This window comes from Pimephales promelas, chromosome 4, assembly GCF_988280905.1.
Source record: "Pimephales promelas chromosome 4, fPimPro1.hap1.1, whole genome shotgun sequence".
NCBI lineage: Eukaryota > Metazoa > Chordata > Actinopteri > Cypriniformes > Leuciscidae > Pimephales > Pimephales promelas.
Window position 1 is genome coordinate 1921470 of NC_142772.1, and position 16916 is coordinate 1938385.

At 36.9% G+C, this 16916-nt stretch overlaps 2 protein-coding genes across 3 annotated transcripts in view; one reads left to right on the forward strand and one right to left on the reverse strand.

Moving 5' to 3' along the window:
* Positions 1-16916, forward strand: part of astn2 (astrotactin 2) — a 432572-nt gene that overhangs the window by 341402 nt on the left and 74254 nt on the right. Inside the window, exons 15-16 of the mRNA XM_039661894.2 lie at positions 3037-3141; positions 4002-4181. Of these exons, the coding sequence (XP_039517828.2) occupies positions 3037-3141; positions 4002-4181 (285 nt within the window). The remainder of the gene's footprint in view (positions 1-3036; positions 3142-4001; positions 4182-16916) is intronic.
* trim32 (tripartite motif containing 32) lies at positions 7616-15813 on the reverse strand. Of its 2 annotated transcripts, none has more exons than XM_089129801.1 (2): positions 15734-15813; positions 7616-13085 (listed from the first exon to the last, which is right to left on the reverse strand). In XM_089129801.1, the coding sequence occupies exon 2, from the start codon at positions 13057-13059 to the stop codon at positions 11077-11079; it is 1983 nt and encodes a 660-aa protein (XP_088985927.1). In that variant the 5' UTR covers positions 13060-13085; positions 15734-15813; the 3' UTR covers positions 7616-11076. The 2 variants fall into 2 exon arrangements, with proteins under 2 accessions (XP_088985927.1, XP_039517829.2); XM_039661895.2 differs by having other exon boundaries at positions 7616-13074; positions 15734-15798.

Genomic DNA, 16916 nt, shown 5'->3' on the forward strand with positions numbered 1-16916 from the left:
TTTTAACCCAATTTTGGGTCAAATATGGACAAACCCGAAATGTTGGGTTAAAAATGTAATGTAAAAATGTAACCCAACGGCTGGGTTAGTCCATATTTGACCCAAAGTTGGGTTAAAACAACCCAGCATTTTTTAGAGTGTATATGGAACTCCAAAATGGTTCTATATAGAACCTTTTTTTTTTGGTAAAAGGTTCTATTGGCCAAGTATAGAACCCAGAGGAACCTTTTTTTAAGAGTGTATAGAACCTTTTAGGGGTTCCAAATACGTAGCGCTGATAGAACCTTTTAAGGTTCTATATAGAACCTTTTCTTCTAAGAGTGTATATCCGAATGAAACGGCCTTTGGAACAAGAACAAAAGCAGGGCGGGGCTTGATTTTTATCTATGGGAATTGATTGGATGGTTGTGGTTTGCGATTGGCTGATCTCGTGTGAGTGACAGGTTATAGCCCCGCCCTCGTCCTCAGAGAAGAGATGCTGCGATGAGTTACTTATATTCCTTGTAATCTTGAATCAAAACAATAACGATGTGCACAGACAAGTTATAATAAATACTGCACTGTTCCATAAAACACTACGAATTGTCAATTTTGATTTCATGGTGACTTTAAAAACAAAGTCCTTTTCTCACGTAAATTCATGATTAAAATGGAAGATGGCGGTAATCGTAGCATCATCTCAGTGGACGGATGCTCTCGGTCTCAGAAACCCAGCAGTGCAGAAAGCTTTCATTTCCCCCCCCTCATATCACTTTTGATCACAACTGTCTTTCCATTGATTTGTTTTCACTCCAGCTCTTTCTAATGTGGACTCCACATAGATGACAAGTGGCTAATTTAATAACAGCTTGTGTTTTCCAGGACCGAGAGTGGAGAGTTGTTAATACTGATTACGGCTCTCAGTTTTTTGCTGCATCTGTTCCTAATGAGATTTAAACTATTATTGCGTCTGTGAAGATAGAAGTGTGATATGGCTGATGCGATGTTTTCAGGGTGCTGCTGTCATCTCACACCATACAAATAGGATAAGCAGCACGACAAAAGTGTTTTTGTAACCTTCCCACGCATATATCTACCTAGCCTACCTTATCTATATGGTCAGGAATACTTGTTTCTAAAATTAAAATGTCTATCCCACTCAACAAATGTCATTTTTTTAACCATTTAAGCATTCATTTGTGCTGAGCACATCTAGAGTGTGTGTAGAAAAGCCATCTGTGGTGCACAGATCCTGAATTGAGTTATTTTTTGCTTCTTTTTGCACTTGAACGACAAATATAAACAAAAGTATGTCAAAATATCCTAGTAAACACAGTCTGTTATGTCTTGTTCACTTTTCAAAAAACTTTTGCTGATAATTTACTCGCCCCCATGTCATCCAAGATGTTCATGTCTTTCTTTTTTCAGTCAAAAAGAAATTAAGGTTTTTGATGAAAACATTCCAGTATTTTTCTCCATATAATGGACTTCAATGGGGTCCAAATGGTTCAACGTCCAAATGAGAGTTTCAGTGCAAACTGCAAACTGTTCAAAGGGCTTTAAACGATTCCAGACGATGAATAAGGGTCTTATCAAGAGAAACAATCGCTCATTTAATAAATAAATAACAAAGTTTATCGAATCTTTTTCCGAGTCAATTCGTTCCTTTTGTTCGTTGAATGAACCAAATGACTCGGAAAAAGATTTGTTTATTTTGATGAACGAGTTCGAACAGGAGAGTCACAAACGCGCATCACAGAACAGAGAAAGGCAACCATTTGAGCTTATAAAACTTAAACTTTGTTATTTATTTATTAAATGAGCGATCGTTTCGCTTGATAAGATCTTGATTCATCGTCTGGAATCGTTTAAAGCCCTTTGAACAGTTTGCAGTTTGCACTAAAAGTGTCTTTTGGACCTTGAACCTTTTGGTTCCCATTGAAGTCCATTATATGGAGAAAAATCCTGGAATGTTTTCATCAAAAACCTTAATTTCTTTTCGACTGAAGAAAGAAAGACATAGACATCTTGGATGACATGGGGGTGAGTAAATAATCAGCAAAAGTTTTATCAAAAGTGAACTACTCCTTTAAGTGAACGTAAACGCATGTGTAACAGTATATTGGATCCATGCATTAGGTCTTAAAGTGACAGCAGCCTAATAAATCTGATGCCGTCTAAAAAGATAATCACTCACTAATCTTGACTGAATAACTTGTGTAACTTTAATAAGGATTAATCTAGATTATTTATAGAAAGAAACAAATGCAGTGTTATTTTATATTTGATTTCAATTTCTGAACTTTTGTGCTTTTGCTAATTTGTTCTTATTGTATTACTGACGGTATACTTGTCTTTAATAACGTTTGCGATTAAAAATGAGTCGAGTTTGTTAGTTAGTTGTTCTTTAGGGTGCCGGTTTTTGTTTATGGTGTTCAGCTGCAACAGAATGTTTTGAAAGAGTAATGAATATAACAAAGAATATGTTTGATATGTAAATATTTGACTTTTTTTACAAATCAAAATGCCGATAAAAATCGGAATCGATAATCAGAATTGTTAAAAATTCAACCCATCTATTGCATGCGTTTTAAAAGTTTACTTAAGTGTATTGAGAAACAGACTTTCTTAAAGTTCACTTAAGTGCGCTTTTATTTAATCAATATATAATTCAATTCACAGTTATTTGAGTCCACATTAAAATTTAGAGTGGGTAACTGTCTTGGTTATATATTTCAGAAATGTACATATATACAAATCATAGTTAGCTAAAATGTATTAACTTAAACACTGTTACAGTATAATTTAAGGCAGAAACAATTAGCTAATTGCAGTAATAGATACGTGTTTGCTAACATGATTGTGACATATAGAGAATAATTTGAAGTACACTTCGTCAAGTGCACATACTTTTCCAATAGGGGCTCAATGAAGGCTTTTCAGTAAATCCCTCCTCGAGGAAGACCTCTCTGATTCTCATGGAAACAGTTTATGTCTGAAATGTAGCTTTTTAAGTTGCAGAAGCGGGACATTAATTAACATATGTCTGTGTTACAGGAGATGCCCAGTTCAGTGAAGCAATGGGATATCCCATGATGCAACAGTGGAGAGTGCGGAGTAACCTGTATAGAGTGAAGCTTAGTGCCATCACCTTGTCCACAGGTACCATAAACAGACAAACACACCTATGAATACTCTTCCTTAGTGTGTGTGTGTGTGTGTGTGTACAAAAAATGACATCAAAGGGTTAATTCTTACTCCAAATGCATATGACTTTTCTTAGACAGACACATGTTCATGTGTTTTGTTTTATTATACATATTTTACATGTCATAACTCATAGGGTCAGCTTTAAAGGGATAGTTCACTTTGAAATTCCCTTGAAGGCATCCAAGATGTAGGTGTCAGTCATATAATGCAGGTCTATGGTCACCACCTCAAAGAGCATGCACAGAGAAGTCCAAATTAAACATGATTTAATGACTCGTAAATGTAAGTACACATTGATGGCCTAAGACACGAAACGAGCGGTTTGTGTGAGAAAACGAACAGTATTTATATCGTTTTACCTCTCGTAACCACAGCCACGTCCAAGAACTCTGAGTTCGCGGGCGCTCTGGTCTGCGCAAGTATTTACGTAAACAATGTAAATACTGTTCGTCATCAGTGTGGAAGGTCATCAATGTGTACTTACATTTACAAGTCATTAAATCATGTTTAATTTGGACTTCTCTTGTGCATGCTCTTTGAGGTGGTGACCATAGACCTCCATAACGGTTTGACCTAAAAATATCAAAATTGAAAATACTGGCGGAAACAAAGACACCTACATCTCGGATGCCCTTGAGGTAAGATAAAACATACCAAATTAATTTTAAAGTGAACTATCCCTTTAAATGGAAGTTTTTTGCATCAAAAAAGTGTTTCTAAAAATAAAAGCAAGAAATATCAGACAATAATTAATCCGACATGTTCTCAACATGGACATTTGTTGTTTCTGTGTGTGGCGCTGCTTTGGTCAGATTTCTCCAAGGTCCTGAAATCCCTGACGGCAGACAGCACACGGGACGAGTTGCTTGCCTTTATTCAGCAGTACGGCAGTCATTACATCTCTGAGGCGCTGTACGGTTCTGAACTCACCTGCAACATCTACTTCCCCAGCAAGAAGTCCCAGCAACAGCTCTGGCTCCAGTACCAGAAAGGTAAGAGAAGGGAACGATGGGTATCCTCACACACAAATAAAGCTAAATAAATAAACCGTTTCTTTTCGTAGGGTGTGTGCGAATTTACACTCCTGGGTACACTCTAAAATTAAAAAAAAAGGTTCTTCAGGGGTTCTTTGCGGTGGTTAGCATGCTCTATGGCACGTCTTATGTTTCTACATAGCGTCATATGACAAAGATAAGTGCACTTAAAGTGGTTCCCCTTTGATTACAAGCCAATGAACCACTTTTAGTGCTATTTAGCACCATGCAGCATTCGCGAGTTCTTACTTAACCTAGAATGTAAAGTCCACACTAGGGCTTATTAACTATAATGCAGTTGCACTATTTGCATTTACCACAGAACGCAAATCATTTCATAAGTTCGCTGTTAAAGGAGTAGTTCACTTTTTAAAAAACTTTTGCTGATAATTTACTCGCCCCCATGTCATCCAAGATGTCCAAGTCTTTCTTTCTTCAGTCGAAAAGAAATTAAGGTTTTTGATGAAAACGTTCCAGAATTTTTCTCCATATAATGGACTTCAATGGGGTCCAAACGGTTCAAGGTCCAAATGAGAGTTTCAGTGCAGCTTCAACGGGCTTTAAACGACACCAAACGATGAATAAGGGTCTTATCTAGCGAAACGAGCGGTCATTTAAAAAAAAATTAAATAGTTTAAGTTTTATAAGCTCAAATGCTCGCCTTGCTCTGTTCTGTGATGCGGGTTCATGACTCTCCTGAGTCATTTGGTTCATTTAATGAACAAAATGACTCAAAGATTTGTTCGTCAAGTCACGAACGCGCATCACAGAACAGAGCAAGGCGAGCATTTGTGCTTATAAAACTTAAACTATTTTATTTATTTTTGAAATGGCCAATTTTTTCGCTAGATAAGACCCTTATTCATCGTCTGGAATTGTTTAAAGCCCTTTGAAGCTGCACTGAAACTCTCATTTGGACCTTGAACCATTTGGACCCCATTGAAGTCCATTATATGGAGAAAATCCTGGAATGTTTTCATTAAAAACCTTAATTTATTTTGAGGAAAGAATGACATGGACATCTTGGATGACATGGGGGTGAATAAATTATCAGCAAAAGTTGTTGTTGTTTTTTTTAAAGTGAACTACTCCTCTTTTAAAATATAAATGATTGTAAATGTCAGCATTATCATACGTGTCTAAACGATTTAATTCTGTCGTTATTCTGTCGTTTCATCAGTAAACAAGAGCTTACTGATGCAATTCTGTCAGCAAAACTGTTACTCCTATCCGGAGGCTTCCCTAAATATTAGGTTAGAGTTGCGTTTAATGGTGCAATTCAGAAATATTAAGGAGTGCATGAATAACTTAGTGCTTAAACTTGGCTTATGCTGTGTTGACTGTCAGATATTACACTAGTGGATTCTGGACATGTGCAAAAATAGTTCATGTTCATTCAGCATGTCTGCCTCTGAGTCAACACCCACCTCTGAGACAGCAAATACACGTTCAGACAGCCTACAGGTCGATACAGAGCCAATCAACCAGGGCTAGCCAACACTATTGGTACACAGTGCTGAAGATTGCTTGGTTAAAAATAGTACGTCCTTGCTTTACCCCGATTTGCTTATATTATAATTACTTCAATGGATAGGCTAACTCAAAAGGCATCTGACAAATAACCCATCAAATGGCTAAAAAATAAAACTCATGCATTGTTTTGCACTGTAAAAAAATATTGATGGTTTAACTTAAAGTAAGTAACCTGGTTGCCTGAAAATTTCAAGTTGATTGAACTGGAAAAAGTGAGTTAATACAATGAAGGAGATTAATTTAATCATCAGAAACTCAAAATTATATGTTATCTGAACTAAATAAATTATTTAAGTTGATTTGACAAAAGAAAAAATGTGATTACTACACTGTAAAAAAATATTGTTGGTTTAACTTAAAAAAGTAAGTAACCTGGGTTGCCTTAAAATTTCAAGTTGATTGAACTGGAAAAAGTGAGTTAATACAATGAAGATTAATTTAATCATCAGAAACTCAAAATAATAAGTTACCTCAACTAAATAAATTATTATAAAGTTAATTTGACAAATGAAAATATGTGTGGTTGTGCTTCAGTCTGCGTGCATTTTGCAGATGAATATTACCCTTCACAATTCATGCTTTACAATGAACTCGGTTAGAGATCTAAAAGTGGCAATTCATTTGTTCAATAATAAAAAAAAATTATGTCAAGTAATAAAACTGTCATCTCTGCAACGCTTTTACAACATTTCAAATCCATCAGTTCTCACAATCTCCAGAAAAGCCAAGGCGATGTTGATTCTTGTTTTATTACAAGCTCTGTCGCGGTCTCTTTTACACCAGCACTCCTCTGTTCGGCTTTAGTTTAAAACTAGTAATTTAGTGGCTCTAGGTCAACGTTTCTTGCTTGTTCTGACAACTAACCTCTGCCACTCCCACACCAGATACGGCAAAGCAAAATCCCTCTTCTCTATTTACAGATATGACGAGACACGCGAATAAACCATCCCGCCTGGTCTAAAATATAAACACTTAACATTATTACCGTTAGTGGTCGACCGATATATCACCGGCCGATATTTTGCATTTTTAAAATATTGGCATTGGCAGATAGGTTTTTCTGATTGGCCATTGTGTCGGAAGCGGGACTTTTATTTTGACGGGAGAGACACGATCGAACATTTTAAATCCTTTATTTTCAAAATATGCTGTGCTATCCAGTTTCCCACTGTGTCATATTCATGTCGTTTTCACTGTGTGCTGTTCAAACCGCAATTTTTGCAAGTTTCTGCAATTTCATCGCGTAAATCTCCTGCATATTTTTTTTTTTTTTTAAAGAAAACAGGCCGCATAATCAAGGATTTTTGCCTGTGTTTTTCTAAAAATTGTGTTTTTCCGGAAGGACTGTGCAGTCAACTGTGCGAGACATTATTTCCAGATATCTATCCATCAATTTTTTGCTATGTCTTTGCTCTTCTCAGCCACTAGGGGCCAAATCCTCCATACTGTAGCTTTAATTGTTTCCGGATGCATCTTTTGTCTGTGATTCGTTGTGCAGTGAGTCTTTGGGTGTAAAACTAGTGTATGAACTAGTCCAGGGGTTTTCAAGAAGGGACAAAATTGCACGTCTGCTTACCCAAACCTACTGTTTTGAAGATACACATACAAGCTTCCACCGTTTGTGAGCAGTTTTTTTCTCTTCATTGCATGCATCTGATGCTTTAATGTCAGATGTACAGATGGATAAATAACTTGTTTATTAACCTATTTTCCCAAAACTGTATTCCACAGAATCATTTAAAATGCATTCATTTGCTTTTAAACATGATTAAAAGTGTCCAACAGTTGACCTGGTAATGGCTTATTTTTCAGTAAAATGAAGGCATGATCTTTAATACAATAGAAAAAAATAGATAATCTCACATCATGTTTCTTTTATTGCACACAACTGGTCATGAACATTACAAACACAAATTCGGGACTCATTTCACTGACACCAACATGATTATGTTTGGATGAACTATGAAAGCAATACGGTCATTCAGAATCTCCTGCCATAAACTCTGAGAAATGCGCAACAGTTTGAGAAAATACTCATTTTTTAGGCCTTACTATGACTGATATTCCCTTAATCATGATGGGTGATGTTAAATACCCAGGCGATTTACATATGAATATACTTGATTTGTTGCACATTATGCTTTGACAACCAACAAAAAACTATTATACATTTACAGAATGACAAAAAGATTTGTGCGTTTACTAGAAGTAAAAATAAGTAGCAAAATCTCTGGGACCCATTCTTCATATATTGCTTTATACATCTAAGATAATGATGCTTAACACATCTTTTAATTGTGATAATTGATATTTAGCTCTTTTTTTACTGTGCAAATTTGATCTTGTTGCGTACTCCAGTTTACTGTAAAAGCTCCATGTATTACTGCTTGATACTGATTAGAAATAAATCAATTAGTCAATGACTAAGGAAACGGCAAAGAAATACTATTGAAAATGATTACTAATTGACATTTTATTACATAAATGACATATTATATTAAGTGAGAGCCATTAAAAGGATAGACAAGATGATATTTTATAAGGCCATAAAATAACTTCTGGATTTTATAAGAGCAATTAAAGCAGCCAAAACATACAAAGGTGCATACAAGGCGTCTTTACTCTTGCGTTTCAACAGAATTTGTGATTTAGTATTGTTTTAGGATTAAAGCTAGATGAATTTAACCGTTCAATTGTACCTGAATCACAGTTGCATGAATGCAAAAATAAAAGTGGTCTTTAAAAACCAGTATGGCAGGCAATTCAATGAAAACTAGAGCCAGACCGATATATCGGTATGCCGATATTATCGGCCGATATTGGGCATTTTCCAAACTATCGGTATCGGCAGTTATAATGGCCGATAAATTAATATTTCAAAAATAAGATAAAAACGGACGAAACACGCTTGAACCATGTCATGAGTGTTGGAGTTGTATAGTTTGTCCACCAGAGGGCACTCTACACCGTTCCTGTTGGAAAGCTAAACACTCATAGACTAGCTAACCATAAAGCTAATGCCAATATCATCAGTATAAGAAACAAGTTTCTTTTTAAAATGCATTGTCATATTACATATTATTTTAGTTAAAACTCATAAATAACTACATATAACTAATGTTAGGGAAATCTGTTAATGTTTTGTTGCGCGTTTCTGAAATAAAAAAATAAAATAAAAAAATATCGGCCGATATATCGGATTTTAAAATCAAAAAATATTTGTATCGGCCTTCAAAATCCTTTATCGGTCGGGCTCTAATGAAAACCATGTTTCACTTTTCTAATGACACGACAGATCGTGCATTTTATGTTTGGATCACCTGTGCATTTATTATAAGGCCAATGCAGGCTTTCTGCGTTTGTTGGTAATGCACGTTTATTATAACTTAAGCGTTACAGTTAATAAGGCCAGAAACACACTACGCAAATGCATGGCCAACACACTGTGGTCCGGTTCAATATACTTGCGGTTTGGCAATAAGAAACTTCAAAAAGGTGATATTAGTTACCTTTAAATGTTTATGCCATAACTGTTTATGACATTAGTTGACCTACAGTAAAGACAAAATGGACATAAAACAAGACGTTTGCATTCATGTCTAATGCAATGTACTTGAAATGTGATAATGGGTTTAAGACAACAAGCTCAGTGCTGTCTAAAGCTTTCAAGAAGGACAGTTTCAAGATCCACCCTTTTAGATACAAGGACACTTTAATGCAAATTATCATTTCAAATATGTTGTAAATTGCTGAATAATTTCCCTTCTTCAGTTACTCATGATAGGCTTGTAAATATCTCCTGAATTTGACAGGCCTTTGGTTCCTGCAACATACAAACTGGGTTACACTAAAGACCAGTTCACAATAAACAAATAACTATAATATATAACCTTTGTAGTAATAATAACTTGACATTTTTTTTCAAGCGTACTGTTCTTTAGTTTAACTGTATTTTAATACGTAGAAAATTCATACCGTCACAGAAATCAGAAAGTCCTTCAGTTATAAGGGGGCACTTTAATTGAGAGGGCATTATGGGAACTCATTACAACGATTAGACACGAACATGACACTCACAGCAGCGTTTTGAGTCACGTTTTCCAAATCAAATGAAGTCAAATCACCTTCCCATTAGTAATATTCTGGGTACAGTTACAGTACAAGTTAAGATCAATCATTGCACTTGTGGCACAATGTTAATTCCCTCAAAAAAATGGTATACTATATATATGTGAATAAAAAAAAATGTAAATCAACAATTAAAAAAAAATGCACACTGTAAAAATCTAATAAAAAAAATTCTGGCAACAGATTACAAGCAATATTATTAATTCAATTTAACAATAGAATTGAGTAATAATTAATCAAATTAATTCCTTAAAAGTTAACCATTTAAAATGAGTCAAACGTACAAAAAACAACGTACATTTAAGTCACCATTATGGTGATCAGTGTTTGTTTTAAAATTTTCTCCTTCGAAGAGCTTGTTAACATCAGGCGTCTTCAATGTTGGCAATATAAAATAAAGAGCTCTTAATTAATCTTTGACGTCTGTCTGTTAGTGAGATATTTTTGTTACATTTTTTTGTGTAAACTTTACTCATTTTAACTTTTAAGAAATAATATGATTAATTATTACTCAATTCTAATTTGTTATATTTAATTAATAATATTGTTTGTAATCTGTTGCCACAATTTTATTGATTACATGAAGCATATTCATTTTTACGAGTGCAGAGAACAACAAATTATTAACAAATTAAATAGTGTTATTATATTAAATAGTGTAATTAAATCCATAAATTGGTGTTCAGTGAGTGGACTTATAAATCCTTAAGTTTCACACTTCTGCTTTTAAATCCTCCAAACATGACTCCATTTGCATAGCAATTGAAACCACAACTTTTAATTTTTAAAGAATTATTATCAACATTATGCCAGAAATGCTGTTGATTGAGTCTAACTTCTAATGAACCTGGAATATTCCTACTGTATAATATCACTTGTCATTAACTCACCATCTTAATGCCTGTACAGCAGCACACACACACACACAAAAACAAACATATGAGAACTAAAATGCACGCAAAAATAACAACATTTTCAGTTATTGCCATCAGTTGTGCTATATTTCAAAATCCATTTGCCCAAAACATCCATAATAATACCCATAAGCCATAATCCAATTGCTCCATGGCAGTGGTGAATGGTTGCGGCGGATTGATCCCAGCCGCTGCAAGTCACAGGTCAGAAAGCAAACGCATTTGTACTTAAGCCATTGAATTAAAGTGACTAGTCTTATAAAGTGTCCACAGCAGTCTTAACACGTAGAGGAACGTCTCCTTTGCAAGTACGTGTAAACCTTCACACAGTGGTCCCAGCAATCCAAGACGAGGAGTTGTCCCTTCTGGGTAACAGCTACGCCTACAGGGCACGTAAGGCCCTCCTGAATGAGAACGTTATAACCACCTTCTTTAGGGAACTGCAGTATCTCCTTACGCCCACTATCCGTCACGATCAAGTCCCCGTTAGAGTCCACACACATCCCGGTGATGCAACGGAAGTCCTCGTTCTCTGAGAAGAAGTGGCTGAGTTGCTTTCCCAGCTGCCCATCCATTCCCACCGAGCCGATGGAAAAGCCCCCTTCGAGGTGGTGTTCGTTGTGTCTATTCTCAATGTTTAGACCCAAGCCCTGCGTGAAGTAGACCGTACCTGAGGAGTCGCAAGTTACAAATTTGGGTCTGACGGCCGAGCATAATCGGTTGTAGTTCACTACCCCTACGTTGCGATCCACAGCCAGGCACCACAGCTTCCCGCCCTCGACATCGGACACGACAAACTGCCCTGAAGGCATAGCCGCGATTCCCCATGGCTTGATGAGTTGGTTCTTGTGGCAGGCGACGCAGTGGCCATCGGTGGTGTAAACCTTCACCGAGTTGTCATAGTTGTCAGTGACACCGATGAGTCCCTGAGCATTGATTGCAATCGAGAGAGGGATGAGGTTGGGAAGGTCAGCACCGAGGAAGCTCAAGACGAAGTTGTCGATGCTGCTCGGGTTGCGCCGTATCTCCCTCTGGAAGCCCTTGCGATTGAAGATCTGGATGCGGTAATTCCCTCGGTCGGCCACGAGAACTTCACCCTGCGGCGTAACACAAATGCTTACCGGCAAGTTGAACATGCCCGGCAGATTGCCCTTACATCCCATCTTTTTCACGAACTGACAAAGCTGCCCACCAGAAGCCCCTGGAGAAGGTCCTCCTCCGTCTACAGACTTGGACTTGAAGCTACCGGGAGAAGAAGCGCAAACAGCGTCTTCAACTGTTGTTACCATGTCAATATCACGATACATGTCCAAAGGGCCGGAAGCGGCGAAATCGACTCCATCTTCCTCCTCGGCATTGACCGTGCAGGGTTTTGTGGTCAGTTGCCCCACCTCTAAGGGTTTCGCAAACTCCATTTTAACCAGTTCAGGCTCTTGTAGTTTCAGGATGACCGCAGGATTGGTTTTTATGTCCAACTCCTCTTCTTCATTGTTACTCCCTTCCTCCAGTAGAGCAATATCAGTCTGCTTGATCCTCATGGTTAGGTAGTCGCACCTTGACACCACTTGCACCTCAGCGATATTGAGCAAGTATGTCTGCTCTTCCAGAATCTGGGCATTCAGCTTCTCTATTTCGGCTAAGGACGTGGCAAAGGCACGACGGGAGCGGCCAAGTTCCTCTTGGATCCGCAACTCGGCCTTGGCGTACTCTTGCTGTACAGCCTTGTACTTCAGTCGGAGCGATTTTGTCACGTTGTCGATAGCTGCCTTCTTCTTCTGAATATTGCCCATTGCCTCCCGCAAGTTGGAAAGCTTCCCGGTGATGTCTTTCCGGCACTGTTCGGCAGCCACGCGAATGACCTGTACGACATGGCCCTGACGCTGATGCCCCTCGCTTTTACAAATATCGCACAGCGCAACGCTGCAGTCACGGCAGTACTGACGGGGAAGGCGGTTTTTACAAGACTTGCACATGAGGCCCATGGTGGAGACACAAGAACTTGCGCAGTCAATGATCTTCAACACGGTGAGATTGTCAGCCAGCTGGGAAATACTACTCATTCGAGACACCTTGCTGCAAAATGGGCAGCGCACACCGTTTATCGTGCTGGCGAGGAGTTTCTCAAGGCACTGGCGACACACAGAGTGACCGCACTGCAGGAGCTTGGGTCGAAGCTGATCCTGGTTGTAGGTTTCCAGGCAAATGGGGCATTCCAGCACCTCCCGGACCAAATCTGGATCTAGGGATGTTGGTGTGGCCATGATGCCTTCTAGTGCCTACAGGTTGTCTACAGGGGAGGAAAAAAGTCATGTCTATGTGTTTGATGTGCATTATAATAAAAAGTTGCAAGAAGGAGAATTGCAATTTTACTTAAGTTATCGGTCAAAATTGTCAGATGGGCTACAGTAGTGCGACAACTAATCCTTAGTTGCAAAAAGGAGAATTATAATTTTACTTAAACCTACATTGTGTAACTCTTTTAGTTTATTCTTAGCTAAAAACACTTAGTTCTTTCAAAAAATATGTGTGCTCATTAATGTATATTTACTTTGTTCAAGCAATGAGTGTATAATATGCCATTGAAAATACATACGGGTAAGGGGTTCTAATGTCGGTCGCCATGTTGCCCCTCAATCTTGAATGTACTTTAGCCAAAGAGGGACATACCCGTTAATTCAAGCGTCGCCTTTCGCGTTTACGTTTGAGTTAACACTCATGGACGAGGTCGAACCGGAAGCCATGTTAATCTTGGACTACATTGGCCACCGTAGGAGTTAAAACGAAATCGGAATTGAGAGGAACAGATGGTAATACACCTTTTCACCACTAGATGGGGGTGAAAATCACACAGTGTAGCTTTAAGTTATCGGTCGAAATTGTCAGATGGCCTACAGTAGCGCGACTACTAATCCTTATAAGGCTGTGATTACATTTGTAGTCTGCATGGAATTTCTTTAAAGAGAATGTGCAACAACACTGTATTTTAACACACTCAGAACATGGCTGGGACTGATAATAAGGTGTTTTCAGCTTTTTTTTGTAGACAGAAGATAACTCTTTGACGTCATTGACAGACATTTTCGTCTTTCCGTGTTCTCACTGTTATACGTTAGGTGGCGCTATTACGACTCTTATGAAAGAGTACTGAAACTCCTGGTCAAAAGACTTGTGAAGGAGAAGCAGAAACAAGCGATATCATATGTACGCAGATGCATATATAAAATAACGCGATCAAAAAACAGAGTATACATCGAATCTGCCTAATATTACATATTTTTTATGAAACTTACCAACATTCTAGTATTGAAAACAAAGGAATAATTGAAGCTCAAGCCAAGACAAGAAGTCAAATTTGTTTTTTGTTTTTGTTTTTTTTACTTAAATATTTCATATTTAAATATTCATAGAACAAAATATGGGGGGGGGGGGGGGGGCATTAAACTTTTGTAAAAATGATCAAAATTGCTGGCGGTGATAACTTTTTATAGAAATGCCAGTAGGGAAACCGTTAAAAGCATGTCACTTGATGTAGATTTAAATAGAGATGCCAAGAGAAAGTGAGGAAAGTAAGACATACTACATTTGTAATGTAAAATATAAGTATAGTAATAATAATGAAATAAAATGAGCCTTATACATTTCTTTTTTTTTTTTTTTTTTTTAAGTGCATTACCATATGTACGCTTGTTTCTGCCAAAGAATAAAAAAAGGGTAATTGTGCTGGTTAATTTTCACAATTCTGACTTTATAACTTGCATATCTGACTTTATAACTCGCAGTTGTGACTTTATATCTCGCAAATCTGACTTTGTCACGCACTTTTTACTTTATAACACACAATTGCAACTTTATATCACGCAATTCTGACTTTATATCACACAATTTTTACTTTATAACATGCAATTGCAACTATATATCCCAAAATTATATCTTTAAATCTTGCAATTCTGACTTTATATCTCGCAAATCTGACTTTATATCACACAATTTTTACTTTATAACATGCAATTGCAACTTTACATCACACAATTTTTACTTTATAACATGCAATTGCAACTTTATCTCAAGCAATTTTTACTTTATAACATGCAATTGCAACTTTATATCCCAAAATCATATCTTTCAATCTCGTAATTATGACTTTATATCTCGCAAATCTGACTTTATAACTCGCAGTTGCGACTTTATATCTCGCAAATGTGACTTTATATCATCCAATTTTTACTTTATAACATGCAACTGCAACTTTATATCCCAAAATTCTATCTTTAAATCTCGCAATTCCGCCTTTCTGTCTTGTACTTTATACATGTGAACCTGAAGTTGTCAGTAACACGCTTCCACAATTATCCATTAATAATGACGTTAGTAGAGTCCAGAGCAATTGATGGGATGGGAAGGAAACCATGAGAAAATGTCACGTCATTACAAAATCAGTCTGATGATGACATGCATTGATGTTATTTCTGTATTTACTGGCTGTCCTACCACACCTACTGATGCATTTGCACCTCATCAGGATCATATGATAATGATCCACTAAAAATATAATAATACAATCCATTTTCAAATGCTAGGGCATATAATATGTACTTATTATTAAAATGTACTTTTTTAAACAACTCAGCAGTAACAGACTGTCTTGTTTATTTTGGTAGCCAGGTGGCTAGCAGCTGTACAATGTTTCTGGACCACGCACTGTCACTTCTTGTACTAGTGCAATGCATGCATCATTTATAATCACACTTATGCTGTTTATGTGTATTTATATGTCTAATAATTGGGACTGACAGGCCCAAAGCTTCAAAACACTGCGATCTGAGTATCGTCATTCCTGTCTTCTGCGTGCATGCACACCAAAATGAAAGCGCAGTCAAAAAACATGCGAAAAACATTCATGCATGTTTAATTGTTGATTGTTACATGATCTCCTACCTTTAGTTCAACAGTAGCTTTTTGCTTGATGTGACGACGCGCGCGTCTCTCATGTCAGCGGGTGCGCGCGACACTGCGGAGGTGACGTCATAACGGAGGTTGATTCTTTGTGTAAGTCCCGCCCCCAGTGAGATTTCGTTGGCTGCCGCGGAAGCGTGATGTGCGCTGGAGCCAATCAGATGAGAGGCTGCTGTTGTCATGCCTGATGCGCAAAGTTTATTTCAGTGGCACATGAAAAGTATAAACTGAACGGATGCTGGAAACACATTGGGTGGATGCGAAATAAATAAATAAATTAATTAAAGAGATAGGAAGAATAATAAGAAGAAAACCAGCTAATAATAATTGTATTATTGGGAATACTACACTAATTACATTCAAATAAATTAAAAGGGCTGCTATAAAGTAAAACTGAAATGAGTATATAATATTAAACGAACATATCATTGTATTATATTATATTTCATTACAAGAATTGATATGAGAGTGACAGATGCTATTGTTACACAGACTTAGACTTAGCATAAAATACTAATATGTATTCAGATGTGTTATAAAATAGTGGAATTATGTTTAGTAACAATTTTTGATAGATGAATGAGAAAAAGGAAAAGAACTTCGTGTATTATTATTATTATAATTATTATTATTTCCCCCACTGTTTTACCATAAAAAGTAACTGCAGTGTAATAACCGCTAGATGGCAGCAAATCTCTGTCTGAAAGTATCATTCTGTCAAACGTGCATACAACTACATCGTATTACCTCAATAGCAAAGAGTAATTAATAGTGGTAATTATGATTTATATTAAATTATTAGTATTTGAATGGTAGACGATTATATGCAGCATATTGCAAAAATGGACTAAAACATTGAGAAGAAACCTCAATGATTAAAAAATGACTTTACAAAAATTGTCTGAAGTTAAATGCTGTTGAGTAGACACTCTTCTAAATATCTTATTTTGTGTTCAGCAGAAGAAAGAAACTCACACAGGTTTGGAACAACATGAGGGTAAGAGATGAGAGATTTCATAATTGTTTTGGTGAACTATCCCTTTAAGTGGTGGTTTAGCTAAGCATCTGCGGCTAATTCCATAAAGACCAAACAATAATACGTAAATGAATAATTAAATGCATAGGCTTTGTAGTTTGATAAGTTAAGTAGTTTAGATTTTATAAT